The 13,597-nt window shown below is 49.4% G+C and overlaps 1 protein-coding gene across 4 annotated transcripts in view; it reads left to right on the top strand.

Annotated features, from left to right (window-relative positions):
• WSCD2 (WSC domain containing 2) overlaps positions 1–13,597 on the top strand; it is a 99,327-nt gene that overhangs the window by 69,352 nt on the left and 16,378 nt on the right. For all 4 annotated transcript variants that reach the window (XM_059039377.2, XM_067015663.1, XM_067015664.1 and 1 more), the window contains one exon: positions 11,721–11,842. In XM_059039377.2, coding sequence (XP_058895360.1) covers positions 11,721–11,842 — 122 coding nt within the window. The remainder of the gene's footprint in view (positions 1–11,720; positions 11,843–13,597) is intronic.

Below are 13,597 nucleotides of genomic sequence, written 5' to 3'. Positions count from 1 at the left end.
GTAATGAGGTTTCAATTTGATAGCAGATTTATCATCCCCGATACTGATTTCTTTATGCCAATGTTTACATTATTTTGATGGTGACATTGACCATATGAAGAGATGACCTTAAAGTTGTGTGTATTTAGAGGGAAAGCTGATGCCACTAGAATATTCTAGTGGATGGTGCTGAGCTAGATAACAAGAATTGGGCTGTGTATGTCATCAGCCACTATTAGCTAGACCTCGTTTTGGTTAATGTTCAGATTGCCTGGGTAATATGAACATTCTCCTGTCTTTCTGTCTCTGTCTCTGTCTCTGTCTCTCTTTCTCTCTCTCTCTCTCTCTCTCACACATACACACACACACACACACACACACACACACACACACACACACACACACACACTATTGAGATCACCTGGTATAATAATACTCTCGTGGACCATCAAAGATTTTTCAGTCAGCTGAAATATATAAACCTCAACACACCAAGACCGCTAGATCCCGTTACAATTGGGTGTGTTTTGCCCTGGTAGCAGTGGGAGGGCTGTCTGGGTGGCGGCTGGTGAGAAACCCCTGAGGCTGATGGGAATGCTGCTGTGCCCCTCAGCTTGCCCACCTCTGTAGTGGTGTTTTGTTCCATCTGAGAAAGGAATCTCTGTATTTATGTCAAAGACGGGGAACCCATTCATTTCTACTGAGAGGGGAGTCCTGGATTCTCTAAGTCCACCCCAGTTGTTCTGAATCGTCACTGTACAAGGTTGGAAGCTTGGGCACCTTCAGCTGGAAACTCCAGAAGGAAATCTAAGCCTTACTAATCTCAAGGCTACTGTGGCTGAGGTGAAAATGGAAGTGGCTTGGATAAGGAGACAGATGGTTTGTCACATTGGGGCTCCTGGTGGGCTCCCAGTTGGCAACATGGTATTTGGAGAGAGCATGGGGGCTGTTCATGAAACACTTGATTGCTCCCATGTGTATTAGGCATGGAGAGGACAATGGGGAATCAAGCACAGTCCCTGCCCTCAAGGAGATCACCATCTAGTGGAGAGACAGACCCAAGACGAGTGGGATCTGTTCAAGCATGGGGGGTATATATAGGAGCCACAGGAGCAACCTTTGAGCTGAATCTCATTCTAAGATTTCCAGGTGAAAGGGAGAGTCGTGTATTCAGCCATGAACAAAAGGATCATCAGAGATGATGTTTTGTGAATGACCTGTTGGAAGCACCTTCCTCACTGATGCTTCATTTTACAGCTTTAGAAACTGAGGCCCAGACAGCACAAGTGGCTAAATTGAACAGCCCTGCGGGAGGCTCCACACAGGAGGGCTGACTGATTAAGGCCTTGAAAGATGCATAGGATTTTGCCTGGTGGAAAAGAGGAGGATATCCAGACTCAAGAAATTGCCAAAGGGTGGGGGAGAAATCTAGGCAGAGGGAATAGGGTTTGCAAAAGCTGAGAGGTAATTTCTAGAAATGATGGGCCGGCATGATTTTTCCAAGGCCACGGCGCTTCTTAGGGACTGAGCATAGGCTGGAACCCAGGTCTCTGACTCCTGGTTTGAGTGCTAACTCTATATAGTGCTGTAGACACCTTGACCTCTTGGTGGATTGGATTTTGGACCCCGTTGCCTCTCTTTTGGGAGTGTTCCTTGGCTTTAACTTTCCTCCTTTCTTCCTTGACCCCTGACCTCTCCCCTGCCCTGCGTCCTGACTCTACACAATACAGAATATCCAGTGCCTTTGTTCTGACTCAGTGGCTTCCCATTCCTGAGATCTGATTTATACACAAATAAGTGAGAAAGGGAGGCCTTCCACTGGCACACTAGCATGTATTACATTAGGGAGGGCAAGGAGCAAACACTCCCGGAAACAGGTATGGTGGAAACCAGATTCCATTTGTAGAGTCATTAGTTTGTATTAACACCATGTCCTAATTGTGTTTCCCTGAACAGTGACACAGAGCACTTAATGATTGTGAAGATCCAAAGGAGGCTTATTATTGCCCAAGCACCACTCTGGTGGGGTGTCCCCCTTGCATGGGGAGCCAGCCTACGTGTTTCCGAGGTGATGGAATGCTCCTACAGTAGTGAGAGCATTAAAAGGTTGGCAGAGCAAATGTCTGCAGGCACCCTGCTATTCTTTCTTGCCACAGACTCTCGGGCACGTGGACTCTTTGCCCTTGTTAAAAAAGAACCGAGAAATGGACTTCCTTCTTGGTTGGATTACATTTTTTCACAGCAGTTTGCTAAATGTGTCAGGAAGTGTAGCTTCTCCTCCCAGGGGCAGAGACCTGCTGGTGATTTGAGAGTATTATGGCTTTATAGGGTGTTGCAAGAGATTTCATTTGCCTGAAATATTCTTGCAAGATTTGCATGGCAAGGTTCATTAGAATTACACAAAATATACGATACATATGTGGGTCCCGTGGGTGGCTGTCCATGGTCCTGACCATCCTTTAGTGCTGCCTAATACCCCCGTGACTGCAGACCAACCGCTCCCGGGACTCAGCACTTTTCCCTCTTGTTTTGTCTTTTCTATCTTAGTGAAAGTATTATGAAGCTCATGTTATCACTGAAAAAATAGATCTTGACTTATGGATCACAATTTACATGGTGACTCTTGTGTACTGTTGTTAGTTCTGGCAATTTTTTGTCTTTGAAGATTAGAAGGGAAATGTTGTGCAGTGCTTGTACTTTTTGTTCACTGATACTCCATTTTAACCACTTCTGCTGAGGGGAGCCTCAGATGACCATGGAAAGTCATATTGGATGGATGGGCTATGTCTAGCTCCTTTGCCAGGCCTGGAGGCCTCTCCTTTCCCTTGATATATGCCTGGGACCCCTGAATTTTATAATTCATATGGATCTTCATGTGTTCTGCTGTGTAGGGCCAAGGAGATGTTAGCTAGAAAATTTTTCTCCTTCTGCATCATGATGGGGGAGGATTGGTTTGCTCTTCTCCATGAACCATAATCCAGGAAGGCTATGGGAGCGATGATTGTAGATTTTGAAATCAGGCAGACATTGTTTCTATCCCAGCTCCTTCACTTCCTTGCTGTGTTGATTTTGGTCAAGCCACTCATTCTGTCGGAGCCTCAAATGCCTCATCTGTAAAATGGGGACAATTCCAACCTTGAAAGATTGCTCTGACCACCAAGTGAGATGAAATTGAGAAAGCACATAGCACAGTGCCTGTTATGGAGTAGTGGTGATGCACCCTCCTTCCTGAAATGAAAATTCCTCAGTTCACTCTGAGTAGCACCCAACTCAAGCTATTTGAATTTCCAACAGCTCACAGGAGCCTTTGGTGATGCCTAAAAATAACTGGTTTGAATTCTCCCCGGACAGTTAGGCTCTTTGTATAATTCAATCACTCTCTGATTATAGGTAGCCATTAACAGCTCCCAGCTCACTGCCTTTCCTCCTCACCAGCATCTTTAACGCAATAGAGCTTGGCCTAATTCCCCGGGGGGTGATGGCCTCTTTCAAACCAAGGAGAACTCTTCCACGCCTGCCTTTAAGCTGATGCCTGGTGGGATTTACCTCATCTTTGTGAAGCCCCAGAACAAAGAGATGATGGACTTCAGAGATACTTGCAGCTGGTTCCAGGATGTTCTTCTTCTGCCCCTAGTAAAGAGAGTTGATGAGCAGTTGCTCTGCCCGCCTCTTGCTAGTAAAAACTCCAAGCTTCCCAGGTCAGGCACCGTCCCAGCTGGCCTGGCAATGAAGAGCTGACATTATCAGAATGTGGGGCACGGGCTTTTGTGATCCTTGGACCCCTACTGTGGAGCCTCAGAGGGACTCTGGGAAATTCAGGTGGCTGGCATGGGGTCTCTGGAGCCCAACCATGTTGGAATTAGGCAGGCCTCCTGCAGAATAGCAGAGAGGTGGGAACCTAGGATGTGATGTCAAATAAGATTGGGGTCAAATCCCTACTTTGCTCCCCCACTAGCTGTCTGAGCTGGAAAAGTGATCAAATCTTGTTATGTCTCGGGGTCTCCACCTGCAAAACAGGATAATAGCATCCTCTACCTCTTAAGTAGTTGTGAGGATTAATTGAGGTGTGATATGTGTAACATACTTAGCACTAACGACATACAGTACACAGCTGTTATTATTACCTTTGTTGCTATTCTTCAGCAAGGGTTGGTTGTTAGGAAGACACTACTCAGAGTTGCTGCTATTGTCCACGGACTGTGTACTGCCCAGCTCCAGGGAGCGCCATTCTCACAGGCTACAGGCTGTGAAGAGCAGTGGCTCTGAACTCTGTGCAGGATTTCCCTTGTGAATTAAGAACGCTCAAAAATCCAAGATATTTTAAGTTGGGTTCTCCCAGAGACAAGGATGTGAGCTTTGGCTTACTTGAATCATGACCCCAGGATGCACCTCAGACGTGAGAAAGGGAAGGGAAGGAGCCAGTACTTGCCCTTTACAAAGCAGGCCACTACTGAGGACAGCTGAGGCTTAATCCCACTGGGGAGCTGTGGGAGGTGGTGGAGAGCGTGCTTCAGAGACGTCCCATTGGAGGAGCGGGAAGCTGCAGTATCTATCCTCCAACGTTCACCCATCATTGGCTGAGGGTGGCTCCCAGGGAGATTAACTCCCTGGCAAGTGCAGTCTGTCCCTCACATACCCTAGGTGTTTACAGTAGGTCACTGTCAGCCTGTATTGGGATGGTGAATGCCAGGAGTGTATTCATGGGGCACTGATAGTGTCTCCTACCTGCGATCTAGCCACCCTTCACATATCATGAACGAGCAATGGAGAAGGAGCAGGAAGAGACATTGACTGAATCCTGGTAGGTCTCAGGCACTGTAAATGTCATTGCAGCACCTTCTGTCCCACCTGTGCAGGGTAGAGATAATGATCCCCATATACAGACGAGGAATCCAAGGCTCAGTCCAGGGACACACAGCTAAGTAAGTTGCTGACCCAGGTCTATCTGAATTCAAAACCAAGGCCCTTTCTGCTGGGCACGAGAGCTTTTTTTGCAAACAGGAAGGCATCTACCTGCTGCTGTGGAAGTCCAAAATTCTTTGTATCACAGGAGAGTGTTAGGAAGGTCAAGGGACCCAGGATGGCCACTTCTGTTTTGTCTTCAGACGTAAGAGAAAAGAAAGCCTCTCACCACTGGTATGGAGAACCGGTGACCCAACCCATTTTACAGATGGAGGAAGTGAGGGTAGCAGGAGGATTCAACGTGTTGGCCACCGTGCATGTTCTCAGTGTTCCAGTCACCAAGCCATAATGGAGAGCAACCTGCAGAGAGAGGTGACCTCCAAAGTGTTCCCCAGATCCCTGGGAGTCCGACCTTCCCATTAGACATCACAGAGAATTCTCTGTGAATCCATGTGGTTTCCCTCCAAAAGCAGAATGGGCAAGACTGTAGGAAGACCCCACATCCAGCCAGTTTACTGCTCCTAGAACTAACTTCCCAAACCTGTTCCCCTCCCCGCCCCACCCCCACCCCAGTGCACACCTTGACCAAAGAGAGACTCACAGCAGCAGCTTCTGATCCCTCTCTGGCCCTTTAAGGCCTCTGAAAACGTCACCTTACTTGGTATTCAGGGCATTCAGCTCAGCTCTACTTTCTAAGCTGGGAGGGTCAGGGACTCATTAGCAGATGCTTAAATGTCAAAGGGAGACCTGTCTCAGCAGAGCTGGGCTTACAGAGTCTTCCTTCCTCTTCCCACACTTGCAATCTGGCCTCCTGGCATCCAGGAACGCAGGAGAAAATCAACTGGGGAGAATCCAGGGTAGGAACTCTACTTCCTCTAAGGAGACAGATTCACAGCCCTTTGCCTGTCCCTTCCACTGTACTGACAATTCGCATTCATGTCCGTCTCTGAATGATCCACCCAGTATTTATGCCTCCATTTTAGAGATGAGAATACTGAGCCTCCAAAAGGAGAGGAAACATGCCAAGGTCAGTGAAGAAGGGTGGAGCTGCCTGTGTGCACTGTGTGGAGGAGAGCTGCCCATTTGACGGGTGAAGACACCACCTTTCAGGGAGGAGAAGCAAAGTCAGGATTCGAACTCATGTCTCTGAGCCACTGGTCTTCGCTCCTTGGCCAGGGCAGCTCGTCCAGAGAAGTGACATGGTCCTGGGAAGTACCATGGCCTCTGGTGTGGTGCCAGGCCAGATGGCCTCTTCTGGAGCCCCTGGGTCAGAGTTGGGCCCTTGAGGCCATCTGGACTGGAGATGCATGCTGATGTGGCCCAAGAGACAGGCATCCAGCTGGGGGTGATAGGAGGGCAGAGAATTTGGCCAGAGGCCTAGATGAAGAGCCTGTGGGTTCACAGGGCCCTGAGTGATACCCTAGTGCCCTCAGTTACTCAAGGTCATGTCTGCAAGAGGATCCAAGGGTGAGCCCCTAATATCAGGTGACTCCAAAGACTACCATGGGTGAACTCCTGCTCTCACATGCCTATGGTCAGACACACACACTCCCGTACAGAGACCCATATGCAAGGTGTTCTGTGATATGCAGGACCTGGACAGATACCAACAGTGCACCTGTCTGTGGGCTCCAGGTGTAAAGGTCTCTGTGGCCTTGACATCCTGGGGAGAGACTCAGTCTGGGCTGGACTTCAGCAGAGGGGCCACCCCTCCTGTTCTGCTGTCTCGTATGGCTCAAGCATGAAGTGGCCTTGCACTGAGGAGATAAAAGGTTTTGTTCGAATCTGGGTGCTGGCTGTTCAGGGGTTGTTGGGAAATGCCCAACCCTGGTGGCATTGGGCCAGTCCAGTGGGAGGCTGGCTGAGGCTCAGCCAGGCCTTCTGGTAGAAGAGGGGGAGCTCTTCTCCCTGGTACATGGTTGCCAGGCAACCCAGAGAGAGCATCCAAGATTATGTCTCCTCCCCTTGATAAGACTCATCCCGTAGAGGTCCACTGCACAACCTACAGTCACAGCCCGAAGCACACAGCCACAGCCCAGTGCCCACTGTCAAGAGACCAGGCAGGCAGGTGGACATACACCTGCTCACACAGGGTCCTAGACTCCCACATGGACAGACCCAAATGAGCTCGGTTGAACCAGGTCCACGGGGCCACATTTATAGTCTCAGAGCTCAGTATCCATGCACCCAAATAGGTAGATCTCTACTCACCCCATCACAAACGCAGTCACACACACACGTGCGCGCACACACACAAGATGCACACGCTGCCTCCCTGTCACACACACTGTGCACAAGTGTCCCACCTCCCAGACATACCCTCACTACAACCAAGCCCAAGCTACCCTCATGGTCTGCATCTCCTGCCCCATTGGTTCCCTCACACCCACACGCACCCCCAAACCCCCAATGCCTTCTGGTACAACTCTGTCTTCCCCTGCACAGTCCTGGGTTGGGGAGGGTCTCAGACCCCCCAGGGTGGTGGGAGAGGGCTCCAGGAAGGATCCACCCTATAGGATAAAAGGTGGTGGGCTTTGTACCCCTACAGTGTACCCAGGGCCACACCAGTCCTGAAGGGGCCTCCCTTGGCCTCAGCCCCAAAACCATTGCCCCAGCTGGGACCCAGGAGGATTATAAGATGGTCCCTCGAATAGGATCCTGGTGGGGAAGGGGCAGGTTAACAACTTGAATATGGTTCTGGAGACTCAGTGTCAAGTTCTAGGCATTTTTAGGTGCTTAAAGAGAATCCGACTCCAGAGTCGAGAGACCTCCGAGTGACAGCCATTGTGAATGATTAGTGGTCAAAGGGGAGTGAATATAGGTCACAGTGTTCTGAAAATGCTCAAACAGGGCCTGGGGGTGGTTCCTTAAAGAGGGACAGCCCAGAGTGTGAGGACTCGGAGCTCAGATGTTCCCAGGTTAGAATCCAGATGCTGCTAGTTGTCAGCTGTGTGACCTTAGGCAAGTCACTTACCCCTCTGAGCCTCTGCTTCCCCTTCTGTATAATGGGGAGAGTGAGACTTTCTTTATAGGAATTAGGAGGATAAAGCGTATCAAGTGCTTACACAGTGCCTGGTACGGCGAGAGCATTCGATAAGATCGTCAAGAATGGAAGGATCTCAGACTTTGATTCCAGTCTCAGCTCTGCCTCTTATAAGCTGGGTGACTTGTGTCAAGTGGTTTCAGCCCTCTGAGGCTTGAGTTTCTGCATCTGTAAAAATGGGGATCCTTATACCACCAGAATGACGCAAGGGTTCAACGGGGCCGCACGTGTGAACAGTTGAACCTAGTTCCTGGCTGATAGCGCGTGACCCATATATGGTGGCTGGGATGATAACAATGATATTATGATATGACTATAAGCATCTAATCAGCATAGTAGCATTATTATTATTGGAAGAAGCATAGACTTGGGAGACAGAGCAACTTGGCTTTGATCTCACTCTGTCCTTAGACAGCTTTGTGACCCTGGAAGCCAGAGTGCCTCCTTGAGCCAGCCGTGGAAGCTACTGCTCATGGCTGCTGCGAAGATTCAGTGGATCCAAAGCACCCAGCTTGGAGCCTGGCATCCGTGCAGGCTCAATAAACACTGGTGGAGTCTAAAGAGAAAAGGCGAGTCCCCTTATTTCTGAGAGTAAGGCCAGCGTCTCTGCCCTGGGACCTGATTGGCATCCAGCTAATTGAGTTTTCTGGTTACGTGAGGTTTCGTCCACACTGCTTCCGGCTTCTCATCTCATTGCTGTAAATCTTTAGCTTAAACGCCTGACTCCCCTCCCCATCCTCACCTCGTACGGCACGTTCTCTGAGCATCATTAAATGTTCCTCAGGGTGACCAATGAAATGGCGCGTCCCTCGGTGCATCCTGGGCCACGGGATGGGAGACTGTGCCGTTTGGGGTCTGGCAGTTCCTCATTTGGGGGATGGAGGGCTGTCCTGTACAGAAGAGAATGCATAGTCTAACGCCCTCCCTATCATTTACATGTGGGGAAACTGAGGCCTGGACCACAGTGTCCACCACCATCACTTCTCACCAGCCTCTCGCAGCAGCCTGGAGTGAGAGGTGCGGAAGTGGAGGATGGTGCTGGGTGGCGGGAGCCTGCAGCATGCTCCGGAAATCAGTCATTTAACCCAATTCCAGATGTCTTCTCAGCTTGCTAGATTTGCCTCCACGATGAGCAATTTCAGGCTACAGGGTGCCAGGTGGTAGAGGTAATCACTAGGGTGCCTTTGACAGCTGAGATTTAAAATTTTCATTCCTAGACTCCCTCCCCCCTCCTCCACCATCTTTCTTCCTGGGGAGTAATTTCATATCCTTTTCTCTGCACTTAAATATCAATATATATGTATATGCTAAAAAAAACAGGGCTCCTTCCTGGAGCCCTCTCCCACCACCCTGTGGGGTCTGAGACCCTCCCCAACTCAGGACTGTGCAGGGGAAGACAGAGTTGTATCAGAGTTGTTGATTTTTGGAGCTTGCTTCACTTTTCCCCAAGGATTAGCATTGTCTTTCTGAGATAATCCTTAGTACGTTTTCACTAACAGTGGGTCCCTCGTATTGTCACATAACCTCCCCTTCTCTAAGCCCTGTGTCTCTCATCCATGAAATGAGAGTTTACTGTGGACCCTGCAGAGTTCCCAGGAAGGTAAAATGAGATGGCATTCGCAAAGTTCTCAGAAGAGTGGATCACACATAGTAGGTACTCGGTAAATGGCACCTACTTTTGTACTCCTGATTTTGATTCACTGCATCAACAGCATCCTTTATTTTATGTGAAAGCTGTGCTTCTAGAAAAGTGTATACAGCTCAGATTTGAGAACAGTGGAACCCAATTTAAAATGGGCACCATGAGTCTTTAGGTAAATTTGCCAGGGGCCACTTATAATTTTTTATATTTGTCTTTATTACATTAAAAAATAACTATGCACTGTCGAAAAAGTTCGAAAAGAGTTTTACAAAAAGGTGGAAATAAAAATTGCCTATATCCTATCAGAGTTCTCCAGAGAAACAGAACCAGTAAGATATATGCAAATATATAAATTTAGAGATTGATTTAAGGAATTGGCTCATGCAGTTGTAGAGGCTGGCAAGCCTGACATCTGGAGGCTGAATTCCTTCTTCTCTGGGAAACCTCGTTTTTTTTCCCTCATCCCTTCAACTGACTGAATGTGGCCCACCTACTTTTTAGAGGGAAATCTCTTTTAAGTCTCCTTAAAGTCAACTAACTGTAGGGCTTCCCTGGTGGCGCAGTGGTTGAGGGTCCGCCTGCCGATGCAGGGGACACGGGTTCGTGCCCCGGTCTGGGAAGATCCCACATACTGCAGAGCGGCTGGGCCCGTGAGCCATGGCCGCTGAGCCTGTGCATCCAGAGCCTCCGCTCTGCAAAGGGAGAGGCCACAACAGTGAGAGGCCCATGTACCACAAAAAAAAAAAAGTCAACTAACTGTAGATATTAATCCTATCTTCAAAATACCTTCACAGCAACACCTAGACCAATGTCTGACCAGACAACTGGGCACCATAGCCTCACCAGGTTGACACAAAACTTAACCATCACACCTGCTATTAAGAGATGACCGTGGTTGTTAACGTATTAGTCTATGTCCCTCCAGAGATTTACACTGAGAGATAATTTGCGGACACAATTGATATTTTATAATATGTGGAGCTTCGTGGTCTCAGTTTTTATTTAACATTCTATCTTGAACACATCTTCATCTCTTTAAAGTAACCTTTAACATCATTATTTTTGATGGGGCATAGAATCCCATTGTGTTGTCAATCCCTACTTTATTTGTCCAGTACTTCATTGTTGGACAGCAAGGTTGCTTCCAGTCTCTCACCTGTTAATTTAAATAAATGCTGCAGTGAGCATCCTTATCGATAAGTCTTTGTGTACACCTGTAATGGATGCAAAGGGTACCCACCCAAATCCTCTTTACCACCAATGGCTCACAGCTGCCCCCTTGTCTGAAAAACGACCCTTGCCCCAGCAGCCTTCCAAATGACAGACGTTGGGGAGGGGGGCACATAGGGCCAAGGTCGGCCCCTTTCCTTAAAATGGGACCAACTCTGTGGTACAGTTTACCCTCCAGGCTAGAGGTGGGACCCAGCCAAGATCACGTGCTTACTTAGCTCCTCCCCTGCCCTGTCCTGCTTCTCCTGAGAAGCCATAAAACATTGTCTCAGGTTCAGCTTCAAGTAGACCCAGCTGAAGACCACATCTCTGAGTACTGTTTTGAGGATGACTTCTATTAAAGAGATAGCAACATCTTCTGAATTTGCTGTTGCGTAGCTGGGATGTTTCCAGATAAGGTTATCTTAAAGGGAATCTCTCCAACAAATCAGTCCCTTATAGCACTGAGTGGGGCAGACTCCCGAGGCCCCGGTTTTTCCCCTAAAGCCCAGGACAATGGGAGGGAGAGGGCGCACCCCAGTGCTGGAAGGAGGAGCAGGAGAGCTCTGGACCCTTTGCTTCCCTCCATCCTCAAATGCCCAGCCCTCTCCTGATGAGATCACGAAAATCCTCCATGGCATCTATCATTTCCCTAAATGAAAAGTTGCCACCACCAAGAATGAGAAAGCGAGACATAGGAATGGGGACAAAGAAAAGGGGATTATATGGCCCAGTGAGAACATCTCAGTGACCTGTGTTGTTGACAGAGATGCCAGGGTTGAGGTCATTCTTTGAATTTTCTAGCTCATGAGTCTCCACTGTGGCTCACTGCGTGACCTTGGGCGAGACTCTTGCCTTCTCTGGACTTCAATTTATAAGTGCTTCCTTCAGAAGGTGGTTCTCCCAGCCTACATCTGACTAGTTCTTTTCCCTCTGTCTCTCCAGATGGAAGTGCAGTCTTCCGAGGCTGCTTCCGCAGGCCCGACAACCTCTCCCTGGCCTTGCCCGTGACGGCTGCCATGCCCAACATGTCTGTGGACAAGTGTGTGGACCTTTGCACAGAGAAGGTGAGCCAGGTTCTGTGCACGGAACTCTGGGGAGGGTGGTGTGGAACAGCTGGAGGAACGGGATGCTTGGCTGGAGGAGCAGCAGCCCAGCTAGGATGAGGGAGGTCATTACTGTGACCTGTGACATGGGGGGAATGTGACTGTTTCATGTGGATCCAAAGGGTAGGAGTTACATGGGGCCCATTTCTTTCCCTCCAAAGAAGTGTGTTTGTTCTAATAGTGAGGACTGCTCAGGAATGAGGGTGACATGTGAACTGGGCCGAGAAGCATGAGTAGAAGATTGCCAGGTAAAGGCAAGGACGATCCCACCTTGGGACAGAGTGAGTTCCCCATCACTGGAGGTATGCAAGCAGAGGCAGGGCAGGTGTGGCATATGGAACTTTGGACATTGGATAGCAGTTGGACTGGATGATCCAACTGGCTGATCCTTTCTCAGCCTGGGATCCTTGATGGGTGACTGTTTATCCTTCCTCCCGAGCCAGACAGGGAACGCCACAAGAGTAGAGACTGTGCCTAAAACATTTTGTGACCACTCCCAATACCCAGCACAGAGCTAGGCTCATCGCTGGCATTCAGTGATGTCTGAGGAGCTCCCTCCTTCGCTCAAGGTGAGCTAATTACACGAGGGTCCAAAGGAGAACCACCCATTTCATTCATTCACTCAGCTAATATTTGATGCGAACCTGCTTTGTGCCAGGCCCCTGTGCTCAGTGCTGGGGGTGCAGAGTCAACAAGATATGGTCTTTATCTATCCTCCATGATGCTGGGGGCCCACTTCGTGGCTCTTCCTGGGTGCTCAGCGTGCACCCCAACTGCTGAACGCCCCCACCTGCTCTGAGTCATCCTGCTTGGCTTTTCTTTCATCAAGGCTCCTCATTCACAAAGCGTGTCTCAGGAAGACTGAAAGGATCATCACAGAAACTGCCGCTTACCGAGCACCTCCTCCATGTAGCCCTCTGCCCCGTGGGTCACACAGTTTACCTCTCACAACAAAGCTAGGTGTTGGGAATTTTCATCCCTATTTCACAGATGACAAAACCAAGGCTCAGACAGATGAAGTCACTTGCCCAAGCTCACAGTGCAAGCAAGTGGTAGAACTGGGACTGACACCAAATCTATTCTCTTGACTTCTGAGCTACCCTAGAGACCCCACAGAGATGCTTCCAGGAACCACTCAAGGGCAGCCAGGCCACTTCAAGTCACCAAGCATTTCCTGGGTGCTTGCTCTGCTCCCAAGAGGCATCCTGGAAGGTCAGGGGCGATGTCCATAAGAATAAAGGTTTGACCACCTTTTGTCCAGCTTTCTCTCTTGGGCAGGAATCCCCCTCCCATGGCATCCCCTCCAGGTGGACATTCCTCTGTCCTGAGGGCTCTGGAGGAACCTACAGATCAGCTGGAGGTGGAGGACAAACACAAGACAGTGAGGTCACAGGGCAAACCAGTATGGAAGAGGGTCCAGCTATACATAGGACTGGAGGGAAGCAAAGGTGTGGGCAGGTTGCGTGGGTGGGGTGGGAGGGGACAGGAAGGCCCCACTGCAAACCTCCCTCTTCTAGTTTCTTCTAATCTCCTTAGGGGGCCACAGGAGGAAAACTGAGGGGATTAAGTGGACAGGGGTCCAGAGCTGCTTGTGTCAAGTGGTGGAGGGTCTGAAAGACTTAGGGTGTCAGAGGAGGCTTCAACACGGGTCACCGGGTAGAAAATACCATCAGTCACAGCCCACGTTCACCCACCTGCGTATCAGCATCTCTCTGA

This window comes from Kogia breviceps, chromosome 15 (genome assembly GCF_026419965.1).
Source record: "Kogia breviceps isolate mKogBre1 chromosome 15, mKogBre1 haplotype 1, whole genome shotgun sequence".
NCBI lineage: Eukaryota > Metazoa > Chordata > Mammalia > Artiodactyla > Physeteridae > Kogia > Kogia breviceps.
This window is presented reverse-complemented; position numbering and strand designations above follow the sequence as displayed.